The sequence below is a fragment of the Ammospiza caudacuta genome, chromosome 21 (genome assembly GCF_027887145.1).
Source record: "Ammospiza caudacuta isolate bAmmCau1 chromosome 21, bAmmCau1.pri, whole genome shotgun sequence".
NCBI lineage: Eukaryota > Metazoa > Chordata > Aves > Passeriformes > Passerellidae > Ammospiza > Ammospiza caudacuta.
This window is the reverse complement of record NC_080613.1, coordinates 9,825,101-9,839,704: the sequence shown is the minus strand read 5'-3', so window position 1 is coordinate 9,839,704 and position 14,604 is coordinate 9,825,101. Positions and strand designations below refer to the sequence as shown.

Here is a 14,604-nt window from a genome sequence, read left to right as displayed (position 1 = left end):
CTAAAGCCCACAAGTGCCTGGGCCATTCCTCCTGCAGTTGCAGGCAGCAGGGTGCAGCAGTTCTGTCCCCCTGGGCACGTTGGTGTTTCCTCTGTGGATAAGCACAATTCCTTCATCCCCTGGGGCACTGTGCTCCAGGCTGGCAGGGCTGTGGCTCTGGGAACCTGCTGCATCCCGTTATTCCTTGTGCTGAGGAGGATCTGGTGATATCTGAATAAACCCCAGTCTGAGATTACTTCAGGTAAAGCCAACAAAGGGCAGCAAATCCATGATGGCATCAGCAGGGAAAGGATGGACATCCATGCCTGAGTGCCCAAGGAACTTTTCCCTTTCCTTCTCTCTACTCTCACCTCTACACTTTTTTCTTTCTATTTTTTCATGAAAGAGCACTGAGCACATGGAAGGGCTGGCAGGGAGGGTCAGTGGGGTCAGTGCCTGCCAGGCCAGGGTGTGCCAGCCCCATCCCACAGAGTGTCCCATGGAGTGTCTGGGTGTGCTGTGGCTGTGACAGGGCAGGGAAAAGGCTCCTTTTGATGTGGGGAGATCAAAGCAGGGCTGTCCCCACTCACCCCAGAGCCACTGCGGGGACATGGCCCAGGGTGACTCAGGGCCTTGGCTGCATCTGCTTTGCTCATGGATGCAAAAACATTGATTTATTTACGTGTTGTGCAGGTGGGTTTATTGCTCTGTGGTGGTTCCTCACCCCCAGTGCAGGGGCTGTGGGGCAGTGAGTGTGTCCTGCAGCCCATCCCAGCAGCATCCCCAGACTCTGGGATGGGATGAGGGCACTCCCTGCCCTTCCCAAAGCCATGGTGTGCCCTGGAGGGGCAGGGGATGGGCATCACTCCCATCCTGACTTTTCCTCATGCTGCCCCAAGGGCTGGGCCTGTGGGGTGTGATGAGTTTGTCCATCCTGAGCCAGAGGATGAGCAATGCCACCACTGAGGGGACCTGGAGTTGCCTCTCTGCCCATGGGAGGTCCTGCCTGGCAGAGCCAGAGCCACCAGCTGAGCTGTGGTGTGGTTGTTTCAAAGTGTTACAACAGGAAAAATTTGGGTTTAATGACTGCCTCAGCCTTCATGGAATACAAAAGTCTTAAAGTTAATTGAAACAAGCTGGAAATGTGATTTTTTTCAGAGTGAACAGAGGAAGCTGAAGGAGAAAAAAGAGCTTTGTGCTGTTCCTGTGCCACTTGCTGTACAGCCCTGCTGCTTCAGGCTGGAGCTGTGTCTGCTGGCCAGGACTGTCCCTGAACCAGGGCTGTCACTCCCACTCCAGAGGAAAGGAAGAAGAGACAAAGAGAGAAAGAAAGAGAGAGAGAGAGAAAGAAAGAGAGACAGAGAAAGAGAGAAAGACACATTTATAGCTCAAAAATGCACATAAAATCATAGAAGCATGGGCTCCCAGAATGGCATGGGTTGGAAAGGACCTTAAAGCTCATCTCATTCCACCCCCTTCCATGGGCAGGGACACCTTCCACCAGCCCATGGTTGCTCCAAGCCCCATCCAGCCTGGCCTTGGACACTTCTTCCCTCCTTGGATGTTTGGGAATGGCTCCAGTTCTTTGGGGGTGTTTTTCAGAGCCCCTGGTGGGTGACACAGACCCTGCTGGGGACCTTGGGAAGGGGTTACAGTGAATTTCTCCAGTCACTACTTGTGACACGAGGCAGTATCGATGGCCCTGGGGGATGCTGCTGGTGGGACACTGTTGGTGACAAGAGGAGTGCTGCAGGCACTCACTGCTCTCCATATTTTCCACATTATTTCCCAAATTTTCCATTTTTTCCCCAGATGTACCCCTTCTGTTTTCCGAAGCAGTGTGAGCCACAACTTCCCAGGTGCAGCAGTGCTGGTCCCTGCCCTCTCCCACTGGATGATGCCTCATGGCAGGGCCATGACGTTGGTCAATGCCAAACCCATTTTTCTTAGCTTTTACTTATTTTTTACTGTTTTAGCAAGGTAGAGATAGAGCTCAACTGGAGGAGAAAGAAGCAGCAGATTCAACTTGAATTTTAGAAGTGGTCATCTGACCCAGCACTCCTTGAATGGCTTGAAAACAAGAAATGAGATAAAAATCCTGAGCACTCCCCTCATTTACCTTGGTCTATTTATAAACTGTTTGGAAGGGTCATGATAACCCAGGCAGGATGCGGCGTCCCTGCGGGGGACATTCCCCAGGCCAGCATAAACTGTTTGGGTTATTCAGGATGTGTTGGAGCTGCTCGCAGAGGCTGGAAAGTTTTGCTAAGAATGAGATTTAAAAGAGTGAGGGGTCTGGTTTGATGGCCCCAAGAATGTATGCAAGGAATTTACACTGGATTTAGGAGGGGTGATGTTTCAGGGGGAGCCCAGGGATCAGCAGCAGCAACTCAGGGCAGATCAGCACAAGGTGGGCGATGTAAAAGGGAAAAAATCCACCCACCAGCCCAATGCAGAGCTGATGTGGCCATGGAGCTGGGGGATCACACTGCAAAAGGGCAAATCTATGCTTGGAAAAAAGATCTTTGGGTCTGGGAATGACCCTCCAGGGCTGAATTCTGCACCCCTGCCAGGGGCTGCTGAACCGCCCTGTGGGGATCCTGCCCACCATGGAGCAGATTACTTTATGATATTCTGTTATTCTTCCCTGTCTGGGGCTGCAGGAGGGGCTGGCTCCAAGGTCAGGGTCAATGGGGGTCCTGCTGTGTCCCAACCCCAGCCCCATTTCCCCTTCTCCACTTGCAGCCTCTCAATTTCAGTTCCAGGGCTCCCTGCCCACAACAAGTTTTATATCCTTGAGCCATATTTCTGATCTCTACATCCATTTTCCTGCTGCCTCCAAGCCCGTGACCTCTTCTGCTGCTTTCATTTTCTTTTTTACTGGTTTTCCTCTTTTTGCAGAGTTTCTGTGGGCAAGGCCAATGCTGCAAGTGTGGTGCACTCCATCCTGGAGCTGCTGAGTCTCACTCTGGTCCCATTCTGAGCTTTGAAAACCTCACGGCTTCCTCAAAGGGACCCTGGGTGCTTCATTCACCTAATTCTGGTTTCCCAGGGCACACAGGGGGGATTTGGGATGCAGCTGCTGCTCCTCAGCCCTAGAAATATTCTGGCTAAACAGGCAATGCGCAAAACCTTGAAGGAAAACCCTAAAACTGTCACATAAGCTGGTGCCACCCGAGCTCCGGCAATGCCTCCTGATGGGTGCCAAACCCAGGGGTGCCCAAAAAAAGCACTTTTGGTACCAGTGAGAGTCTGGCACCAAAATCTCAGCTCAGGGCACGTCCCCCTCTCCGTGGGCCATTGTGTGGCCTCTCTCCGTGAGGGAGAGGCTGTGTTTGTGCAGGATTTGCATCCGCGGCCGCAGGAGGGGCTGTGGCACCTCTCGGCCCCATCCTGGCCCCGCCGCCGTTTCCTCCCCGCGGGGCCCGGCCAGGGGGCCCCAAGGCCTCGGAAACCCGCAGGGACACCGGGGACAGGGCAGGGGGGCCCAGGGCCTGAGGGACAGGGCTGGTGGCTCCAAATCCCTGAGGGACAGGGCTGGGGGCCCCAGGGCCTGAGGGACAGGGCTGGTGGCTCCAAGGCCCCGGGGGACAGGGCAGGTGGTCCCAAGGTCCTGAGGGACAGGGCTGAGGGCCCCAATTTTCTCCCACATGGCCTCCCTGTGCACCGCCCCCCACTGCACTGCCCTGGTGCCCCCTGTGGCCCCCAAGGCACAGCTTCCCCAAGTACACAGCCCACACACCCCTCACCTGCAGCCCCCACCCCATGGCAGTGCCCTCCATGAAAAACCCCATGAAAAACACCCCCCCCAACCCCCCCGCCCCCATTACCTCTGTGCCTGCATGTCCCCCCAGTGTGTCCCTTCCCCACAGGACACAGCAGCTTGTCTCCTCCAATTTGGGGTGCTGGAGGTCCCCAAAGCCCCGTGGGGAGGGGGGACACAGCCCCCACCCACACCAGGGCCAGGAGCAGCTCAAGGGGATGTTTGGGCTGGGAACATAAGCAGGTTTTCCATTGTCCTGTCCTCCCTGTCCCCACATGGGACAGACACCTCCTGGTGCCATCGATGCCCCTGCCCTCCCCAGGTGCTCCCCAGCATTTTTTGGTGGCCACTCCAGACCCAACCTGTGATTTTGGTGCTGGCAGCAACACCAGGACAGTGTCCCTAGCCCTGCATCACCTTGTCCCCTGTGTGGTCACTGCATGGCTGGCAGTGGCCCCTCCAGATCCTCGTCCCCACGTGCCATCCAGCCCCACCAGCACCATTGGGTGCCACGCAGGTCAGTGTCATGTCCCCACTGTCACCAGGATCTTGTCACCCTCTGTCACCAGCTCAGGAGGGGTTTAGAATCCCCCTTTCCAGGGCAGGCTGTACCATCTTCCACCCTCCCTGGGTTTCCTGCTCTGTTCCAAGGGTTTTCTGTCCCCCCATTATCCCCAGCAGCCCATGGAGTGCTGAAATGGCTCAAACTCCTTCCCAGTTAGAGCAGAAGAGTTTTTGTTGGGCTGTTGATGTTCACTGGCAGCCATTGAGGGGAGTGGCAGCTCCTTGCTTTTCTAATGTTGCATCTTTCAGAACTTTGGGGAGCACTGTGTTTGGGGGGGGTTTTAATGGTCACCAACCACTCTGCCTGGGGGAAGCTCTTCCTTCTCAAAAACCTGAATTAGCCAGAATATCTTCCTTCATGACTGCTCCCAAACCACCTGCAGAAATCCCTCTTAATGGGATTTCTGCTTGAGGTCAGCCCTGCACAACTTCCTGACCCCGAGGGCAGCTCCCAGGTGCCGAGTGTCAGCTCCAGCTGGGCCCCTGTGCCTTCCTGCCACAGAAATCCCCACATTTGCAAGGATTTGTTAGGCAAATCCTGCTGGCCACAGCAGAGGCACATGCAGCTGCCTGGCATGGAGCTGGGGAGACTTGCTCAGAGAGTCTCCTTCCCTGAAGTGAGGGAAATCGAGAGCATCACAGCCAGGGTGGGATCTGCACTGTGATGCACCAAAATCCCTCAGGTTTGGGGGATTTTCCCCCTTATTTTTGGTCCTGTGCAGCTGGGCTTGCAGGGTACAGGTTCCATCAAAAAACAGGAGCTTGAAATACCAGCAAAAGCTCACTATGGGCTTCTCTGGCTTTACCAAACAGGCTTGATTTGAGGGAAAAAGCCTTGGCCAGGTTGTGCGAGTGCAGGTGAGAGCTGGGACGTGCCAGGGCGTTCATTCACCAGGATTGAAGAAAGGGGAATGAGGTGAGGAGGAGCCCAGTGATGAACTTTTGCACTGCTGGGTGAGGAAAGAGGAAAACCCTGCTGCTTCCTGCTCTGGAGGCACGAAGTGGTTTTCCCCGGGGATTTTTTGTGCCCACAGCAAACCCTGGTCCCACGGCTGTCCCCATGTCCCCGAGCTGCTTGGGGCCAAGAGCTGCGGCAGGGCCGGGGCAGCAGAGCCAGGACCTGCCCAGGGTCCAACCAGCCACTCTGGACTTGCTGCTTTTCCAGACTCGTTATTTTTTATGCCCTCACTCCTTCCCCGCAGTCTGACTCCCTGTTTGTGCTGTCGGCCAGGGTGAGCACCCAGGCACCGCGTCAGCCCCAATTAACCGGGCTGGCAGCGTCACCGCAGTGACCTTTGGGGTGAGGGTTCCTGATGGTGACTCAGTGCAGACAGAGCCGGGGGTGGCGATGCTGTGCCGGGCTCGGGGCTGTCCGGGCGGTGAGCTCAGCCCGCTGCCCGTGCTCGCTCGCACGGTGCCGCCGTGACGGGGAGGGCCTGCCCGGGAGGGGGACACGGAACCGGCCGGCAGCGGCCATCCCATGGCAGGCGAGAAGGAAGTGCCGCCCAGGGCCACTCCTCCTCACCATTTCCTCTCCGGGCTGCTTTCTGTACGGATGAGAGCGGCCACACAGGAGCTGCCGGCCCGTCCGAGGCCGGAGGGGAGAGCCCGTGACCGACGCCGCGGGTAACTGCGCTGCCATCGCTCCCTGTCCTGCCCCCAGCCCTCAGGGGCCACCGAGGCACCCCAGGGCTCCTTCCAGCTCCATCCCTGCCACCGCTTTCTGCTCGTCCCCAGTCGCTGCTTTCCACCAAAAGCCGCCTCGGTTTTCCAGGGATGGTTTGGGATGCTCCAGGCACTTCCCCTGCGCTTGCTGTCCTTCCCTTCGCACTTGGCTTCGGGGTCTGGCAACACCTGGGGCTGGGCTGGTGGGTTTGGTGGCGGACAGGCTGTCTGATGGGAGCTGCTGGCTGTCACCGCTGTCACCCTGTGCCGTGCTCGGCAGGGTGGCCGTGACTCGAACCGCCCTGCTTGGCTTGTTCGCAGCCGGGGCCGCTGCGGTTCGGGATGCCGGGGCCGTGCTGGCCTCTGCCGACATTCCGGGATCCTCCTCCCAGCCTTTGACCTCTTTATCTACAGCTCCCACAGCCAGGGGATGCTTTGTGCCACCTTCCCCACGGAGATGCTCCCTTTGGGATGGAGGGTTTGGCTCCAGCTGGGGATGGGAGATACCAATCTTTAGAATTTCCCGGCCGTTCCCTTTCCCCAGCACCTTTGCTGGGATATCAATCTGTAGAATTTCCCAGCTGTTCCCTTTCCCCAGCACCTTTGCTCGTCCCCAGAGGCTGGGTTTGGTGCAGCCTGCCCAGCCGGGGATGCTTTAACCCGGACCGCGGTTCCCGCTGGCCTCTCCTGCCCCCAGGGCCGTGCCGGGGCTGTCCCCATCCTGCTCCCCTCTCCCAGGCTGCCTCCAGCTGCCCACACAGGCTCCTCTGTTGTGGAAACGCTGTTGTGGTGCTTGCTGCAGTGCAAACACTGCAAGAGCTACAGCAGGAAAGCTGGAGGCTTCCCAGGAGAGCTTCCAAGTGCAAGTTTTCCTGCGGTGTCCAGGCTCAGGACAGAGATCCGCAGTGTTTACACGAGCACTGGGATGCTGCACTCTGAATTCCTGCCTTCTCTTTCCTGTTGTTTTCACCAGATATTAAATTAAGCTGTCAAATTGCACCATTGCTGGCTGGCACAGCCTCCTGCCCAGCCCTGACCCGACCCTGAATGTGCTCTTAGAAACTTCCAGTGCTGTGAAAATACCAGCAGGTATTAGGGACTGAGTCATGGCATTAACAGGGTTATTATATTCATGACTGGACAGATTCCTTGCTCAGGATGGGGTTTTGTCCTTCCACCCTGCCTTGCTCAGCTTGTCTGGAGGGTTGGGCATCCCACACTGGTGGGATGGATGTGCTGGTGGGCTTGTGGGAAGAGGATCTTGAACACTTCCCAGCTGATGAGCATCCCTCACCATTCCCCACAGGGCTTGGGGCTTTCTCCATGGGCATGGCAGTGGGAGAGCAGCTCTGGGCTGTGAGCAGCCACATCACTCTGTGTTTCAGCTGCAGCAGCACCTGGCAGTGTCCATGGGGAGTGCTTGGGGTGTCCTGTGTTTCCCTGCCAGGCCTTGAAGGGAGCCAAAGAAAAAGAGAAAATGTTAAGCAGGTCCTGTTATGACAGGACAAGAGGTTTTAAACTAGAAGAGAGTGGCTTTAGATTAGAGATAAGGAAGTTTCTGAGAATGAGGGTGGCGAGGCCCTGGCAGGGGTGCCCAGGGTGGCTGCCCATGGGCCTTGGAGCAGCCTGGGCTGGTGGGAGGTGTCCCTGCCTGTGGCAGGGCTTTGGAATGAGACGGGCTTTGAAGGTTCCATCCAGCCATAACTATTCCATGATTCTGTGATCCTTCTGTTCTCTAAAACTTCTCCTGTACATTTCCATAGCCTCTGCCCTGGCATTTAACCAACCCTCTCTTCACCTGCAAGGGCTTGGGGCTGAGAAATGTCACCCTGTGCTTGTGGAGATGTTTGTGAGTGCCTGGAGGGTTTTCTGATCCCTGGCTGAGCTCTCGGTGTCCCTGATCCCTTGAGCCCAGGCTGGTCTGAGCTGCAGGGACTGCTCCCAGTGGCTTTGGGGACAGCTGTCCCTTTGGGGACAGGCACTGTGTGAGCAAGGTGATGCAGGATGGAGAGGAGCAAGGCTGTGACTGCAGGGGGGTGTGGGGACAGCCCAGAGCTCCCGGTGCCATCCTTTGGGTGGCATGGCAGTGATGGTGGCATCCAGCCCTTCTTCCTTGGTGCTGCCTCCTTGCCAGATCCTGTCTGGCTGGTTTGGCTTTGCACACCAAGCCCTGCACAGGGTCAGGAACTGGGTCAGCAATTAGCACTCGGGGTTAATTGCTGCCAGCACTGGCAGCTCCAGGATGATGGCTGAGCTCACTGGCTGCCCTCACTCGGTCCTGGAATCAGCTTGTGCAGGGATGCGAGTGAAGCTTTGCATTTCAGAGCAGCCAGGACGGGTGTGGGGCTTAGCAAGGGGGCAGAGGGGGCGTTTCCAGGGCCCGTGGCTCCCCCACAGCCCCCGGGTGCCCTTGGGCTCGGGGTGACGGAGCCGCTTTGCGCAGGGGAAGTAAAACCTGGTCTAGACCGTGACTTTGTGCAGGTTGGTGCTTCCTGCTGAGCTGCAGGGAGTTAATAACAAACTTCCCGACCTCCCTGCTCCCTCCAGAGTCGCGGTGCCTTTGGCAAGACCCGGTGTTGATGTTTTAAGGATGGCTGATGAAAGTGGCATTTCCTCACGCTGCCTGTGCTGGGTGTGCTTGGGGCTGGCAGTGCCACAGTGTTGGGGAGAATGAAACAGGAAAGCCTTAAAATGTGATTGTCTGGCAAAAGATTTTGAGAATATGGAAACTGTAAGTGAGATTGAAATGAAAGCAGTTTTAAGATACCTCAGTTACTGAACAACTGGAAAACAATGGTGTGGCCAGCTGAAGGTCATCCCCTTTTGATGGAACAACACCCTCTGCTTGCAGACAGGCCCAAGGGTCAGAGCAGACCCTACAGCTTGGCAGAAGGAGCCCAAAGAGGAGGTTTTAGGGTTTAAAATGTAACACAGTATGGTAATGTAATGATTCTTACAGGCTGTGTGTAAATGCTATAGGATTTGTATCTTGTACTAGATTGGTTAGTGAGAATCAGAATATTCAACACAGAAGAAGATTTATTGTATTGTAATGGGAACCTTGCTCTCTTACCCTTTTATGCTCTTATCCTCTCATCCTCTCTCTCTTTCATCCTCTGTACCACTCTCTTTACTAATCTTTGGGGCCTGCTCCCAGCAGGGCTCTGCACCCAGGCCCTTTGCAATGAACCCCAAGTTCCAAGCCCTGGCTGCAGAGAACTCTTGTCTCTGTCTGTCCTGGCTGTCCTACCCCCCGACACTCCCACACCACAGCAGCAAAGTGTCCCTTGTGTCAGCGCTGTGCAGCCCAGAGGTGTCAGAAAAGTGCCCTCCCACCATGGCACAGCTTCTGCCACCTCCAGCCTGGTGCCAGGCAGGGCCAGGGCAGCACATGGGGCTGCATCCAGCCCTGCAGAGCTGTGCTCTCCCAGGGGTTCCCTGCTGGCTCTGTGCCTCTTGTCACGTCCCTCTGGCCTCTCCTTGTTTGCCAGCTGAGGTTTGTCCATTCAGGTGGTTATCCCAGGATAACCATCCCTGAGCTCTCCTGGGCAGCACCAGGGTCTCATGTGGCAGCCCCTGGGTCCCTCCTTCATGTCCAGGGGTGTGTGTGGGCACAGAGGGCATGGAGGGACCATGGGGGTGGCAGGGTTGGGGTTCTCTGGGGCTTCTCCTCATCCTTCTCCTTCTCCTTCTCCTTCTCCTTCTCCTTCTCCTTCTCCTTCTCCTTCTCCTTCTCCTTCTCCTTCTCGTCATCCTTCTCCTTCTCCTTCTCCTTCTCCTTCTCCTTCTCCTTCTCCTTCTCCTCCTCCTCCTCCTCCCTGTCCCTGTCCCTCTCCCACAGCCAGGTGCTGCTGGCAGCTCAGGCACAGCCACACTGGCTCTGTGCAGCCCCTCTGAGCCCTCCCAGCAGGGCAGCTCTCATCTCAGCTCCCTGCCAGGCACATCCATCAGCACAGCCAGGAAAATCCTCCCTGGGAGGTGCCCCCACAGCCACGATGGCAACCACAGCAAGTGACTCCCCCAGCCCCAGAGGTGTCTGTGGGTGGACAGTGACCTCCCACGGGGTGTGTACGTGCCTGGGTGCATGTGCTGGCACAGAGCTGGGGCTCTGTGTCTTCCTTGAGTTTAGCAGTGTAGGGAAAGCTGTGGGCAGCTGTGGTTCAGAGCATGGGTCAGTCTGTCCTGCTGTCCTGTGTCCTTCTTACAGCCGAGCCTTTGGCTTTGGCCCCAGCCAGCTCTGACCTTCCCTTCTGCATCTGAGACAGGGTTGGGTTTGTGTTTTAATATCAATTTGCATTAATTGACACTGAGGAACCCCTGAGGGAGCTGGGGGTGCTCAGCCTGGAGAAAAGGAGACTCAGGGCTGCCCCCATCACTGCACAGCTCCTGAAAGGTGCCTGTGCTCAGCTGGGGCTGGGCTCTGTCTGCAGCAGCACTGACACAGCCAGAGCACACAGCCTCAAGCTGTGCCAAGGGAAATTCAGGTTGGATATCAGGGAGAAGTTTTTCACAGAAAGAGTGATAAAGTTGTGGAATGGCTGCCCAGGGAGGTGGTGGAGTCCCCATCCCTGGGTGTGTTTAACAAAGCCTGGATGTGGCACTGGGGGCCCGGGTTGAGTTGAGGGGTTGGGGCTGGGTTGGACTCCATGATCCTGAAGGTCTCTCCCAACCCAGTGATTCTGTGAATTCTGTGAATTCCATCTGTAGTTTTGCACAACTGTCCCATCTTCCAGAAAGTCAGCTTAGGTCTGAAAGTCTCTGCCACCTTGCCATTGCTGATTGCTGCAGGTTTCTACCCATTAGAAAGGGGGATATCTGTCTAATTCCACTTTTTTTGGTCCCTTCCTAATATTAGGACAGTTGATTTTACAGAATTCCTTTTCTTTTTAGAAAGAAGATGATGTGATTGGGCTGTAAGAACCAGAAGAGATGGAGGAAGAGCTGCCCTGCTCTGAGGTGGATGAAAAAAGTGTCCTGAGGGATCTGGGGGTGGAGATGCCCTGCATGGAGAGCAATCCCACAGGAGACACATCTGGAGCAGAGGAGGATGCAGGAGAGGTGCCCTGTGCTGAGAGCAGCACAAAAGAGGAGGCTGCAACTGAAGGAATTGTCTTCACTGAGGGCAGCGTGGAAGGAGAGACACAGGGCAGTGCCAGTGATGGGGTAGGGGACATTCCTGGCAGTGCCAGTGACAGGGAAGAGGAGATTCTTGGCAGTGCCAGTGGCAGTGACAGGGAAGGGAACATTCCTAGCAGTGCCAGTGACAGGGAAGAGGACATTCCTGGCAGTGCCAGTGCCAGTGACAGGGAAGAGGACATTCCTGGAAGTGGCAGTGACAGGGAAGGGGACATTCCTGGCAGTGCCAGTGACAGGGAAGAGGAGATTCCTGGCAGTGGCAATGATGGGGTAGGGGACATTCCTGGCAGTGGCTGTGATGGGGTAGGGGACATTCCTGGCAGTGCCAGTGACAGGGAAGGGGACATTTCTGGCAGTGGCAGTGACAGGGAAGAGGAGATTCTTGGCAGTGCCAGTGGCAGTGACAGGGAAGGGAACATTCCTGCCAGTGCCAGTGACAGGGAAGGGGACATTCCTGCCAGTGCCAGTGCCAGTGACAGGGAAGGGGACATTCCTGGAAGCGGCAGTGACAGGGAAGGGGACATTCCTGGCAGTGGCAGTGATGGGGTAGGGGACATTCCTGGCAGTGGCAGTGACAGGGAAGGGGACATTGCCGTCACGGACAGCGATGGGGAAGGGGACATTGCCATCACAGATAGTGACAGGGAAGGGGAAATGCCCTGTGATGCAAAAGAAGAGGCCTCTTGCTGTGAGAGTGACGCAGAGGAAGTGCCAGACGCTGTGATCGCTGCTGCTCCCAAGAAAATCACTTCCATTTCCTCTCCCCTGCGCGCCTTCGTCCGCCTGCGCCGGCGCTACCAGGGCCTGAAGAAAAGCCGGCTGCACTTGGAGCTGCCTCGGGAAAAGTCTGCAGAGTTTGTCCACACCAGGCTGCTCCAGAAGCAGCTGTCCCTGAGCAGAACTTCCCTGTACAGCCCTTCCATGGCCTTCTTTAATCAGTCTGGCTTTGAGAGCTCCCAGTACTTCACCTTTGACACGTCTGTGGAACATTACTCGGTGAAAAAGTGCAGGCGGAAAAAGAGCCGGAGGAAATCCAGGATGGTTCTGTACCCAGATAAAACAAAAAAATACCTCCCAGCAGAGGAGAAGAGCAAGGCAAAGCGCTGCCTCCTCTTGCTCATTGCCATTATGTTCTTCCAGATTCTCAATGCAATAGAGAACCTGGATGATAACCTCCAAAAATACGACCTGGACGGTTTGGAGAAAACCATGCACCGGGAAGTGTTTGGGCAGAAGGTTGCTGTGGAAAGTATTGTGGAATTACTGAAGGACTACCTGGCCACCCATGTCCACAACAAGCCTCTGGTGATCTCTCTGAACGGCCCCACGGGGGTTGGGAAGAGCCACATTGGCTGGGTGCTGGCCAAGCACTTCCGCTCGGTCATGGACAATGACTTTGTGCTGCAGTACTTTGTGATGCACCACTGCCCCAGCGGGGTAGCTCCCCTCACCTGTGCAATAGACCTGTCCAAGAAGATTGCTGACATGGTTACCAGAGCTGAAATAGAGGAGAAGACCCCGCTGTTTATTCTGGATGAGGTGGAGCTCATGTCCCCCGTCCTGCTGGACACTCTCAGCCGATTCTTTGAACCCAATCAAACCAACGAGTTCCTCAATGCCATCTACATTTTAATCAGCAATCTGGGAGGTGATGAAATCACAAAGTTCATTACCCAGAATGCATCCACTGAGCTCCTGCACCAGCAAAGGGGAGCTGAAGAGCTGCTGAGCATCATCCAGCCAGTGCTGGCCAGGGTGCACCCTCTGTGGAAGGCTGCAGACATCATCCCCTTCGTCCTCCTGGAGAAGGCTCACGTCATAAACTGCTTCCTGGAGCAGATGAGGAGAGAGGGGCTCTATCCCGATCAGAAACACATTGAAAATCTGGCAAATCAGCTCAGTTACTACACTACAGGGGACAAGCAGTACTCCAGCATGGGCTGCAAGCAGGTTGTGGCCAAAGTCAACCTCCTGTAGGGATTTACTGCGGAGACCAAGCCCTGCTCTGGGGGTTTGCAGAGTTCTGTGCTCATGAGGAGTTTGTCTCACCAGGCTGGGCTCAAGGTGTCCTTCCTCAGCCCTGGTCCAGGCAAAGGGGTGGCAGCCTGGACAAGCTGGTCCCTGTTCTCCTCCAGAGCTTCAATTTTTTCTGATGTTCTGTGGAAAAGGAAGGGCAAAGAAGCCGGAGCCACCTCCCAGTCAGTGCAAGACTCTTCATTCCTCATTCTCATTTGGGATTCTTGTCATTAAGGAGTTTTGAGGTGGCATCAAAAACTGCAGGACATAAATAGGGTGGAACAATCCCTGGGCCACTGCCCCTGCAGAATTTGTCACCTCCTGTGTCTCACTCTCTCCAGGCTCACAGCTCTTTGCTTCCCTTGGTCCTGGCTGGGGTGTGCAGGGCAGGGGCAGGGCTGGAGCCCTGGCCTGGGACAGTTTGTGGCTCCTGCCCCCAGATGTGCAGGCTGCCCTCCCCAGCTCCTGCATGACCACATCCTCAGAACACTTCTTGGACCTGTTCCTGAGCTGTTGCTCTTCTGAGCTCATCCCTGAGCTCACCTTTGGCACCTGCAGTGAGATTTCTGCCCTGCAGGTGTGTTTGGGCTCGCCTCAAAGGCTGCTCAGCTGTGCCAGATGGTGCAGAAATAACTCTGGATTGTTTCAGGTCTGCTGGTGACACCTCATCCTCAGAGCTCTTCTGCTTTTTGCCTCTGGGGACACTGTGGGCAGGCATTGTCTGGAAAGCCCAAAGCAGCAATGGATGGATACTGAGCAACACACACTGGAAAAGACAGTTTGGGCTGATGGAGTGGGGATCAAGGCTTGTTCCCAGTCCTGAGAGGCCAAGGAGAGGCTTTGCCATTGAACCCCAGGTGAGCTGTGGCCTGGGAGCAGCTTGGGAAGAGCACACAGCCATGTTTTGAGCAAAACTGAGCAGATATTTATGGCATTGTTTTCTCAGGTTGTGGTTTTGTACAAGATTTCTACAGCTTGCTGTGAATTCCCAGACAAGAAACCCTGTGGATGTTTGCACTGGGGTTTTGATTCACCTCTCTGTAATTGTTGGTCTCCAAAGACTCTGTCACATATTCCAGCTTCCAGAGCTACTGTCAGGAATAAACCCAAACTATCCTGAATAAAAGAATTGAAAATACATTTCTTTCATTTGACTGAAATTTGGATTTCCTCCAGAATTTCCTTTCTGGAGCCATGTACCCCTGGTAAACCCAATCCCAACCTTACACAGTGCAGCAGTGCCACAAGCTGGGAGCTGCACAGCTCCTCCATCCAAGCCACCTCCTAAATCCATGTGTCCTCAAAAACCAACGTGTGGGAGCTGGGTTCCACAGCTCAGAGAGCTTAACTTAAGCAGTAAGCTGAGCTTGCTGCTAAGGCATTTGGGATGCTTTTATCCTGGATGAGAAACAGCTCAGGGACCAGGATTCCCCTCCTCCTCCAGCTGGGAGAGGGGCAGATGTTGGTTCTGATTGTCTCAA

At 55.5% G+C, this 14,604-nt stretch overlaps 1 protein-coding gene across 1 annotated transcript; it reads left to right on the top strand.

The window, feature by feature from the left end:
* The first annotated feature begins 5,848 nt into the window (after positions 1-5,848).
* TOR4A (torsin family 4 member A) lies at positions 5,849-13,084 on the top strand. The gene is made up of 3 exons (XM_058818400.1): positions 5,849-5,932; positions 10,862-11,143; positions 11,630-13,084. The coding sequence occupies exons 2-3, from the start codon at positions 10,901-10,903 to the stop codon at positions 13,082-13,084; spliced, it is 1,698 nt and encodes a 565-aa protein (XP_058674383.1). The 5' UTR covers positions 5,849-5,932; positions 10,862-10,900.
* The last annotated feature ends 1,520 nt before the right edge of the window (positions 13,085-14,604 follow it).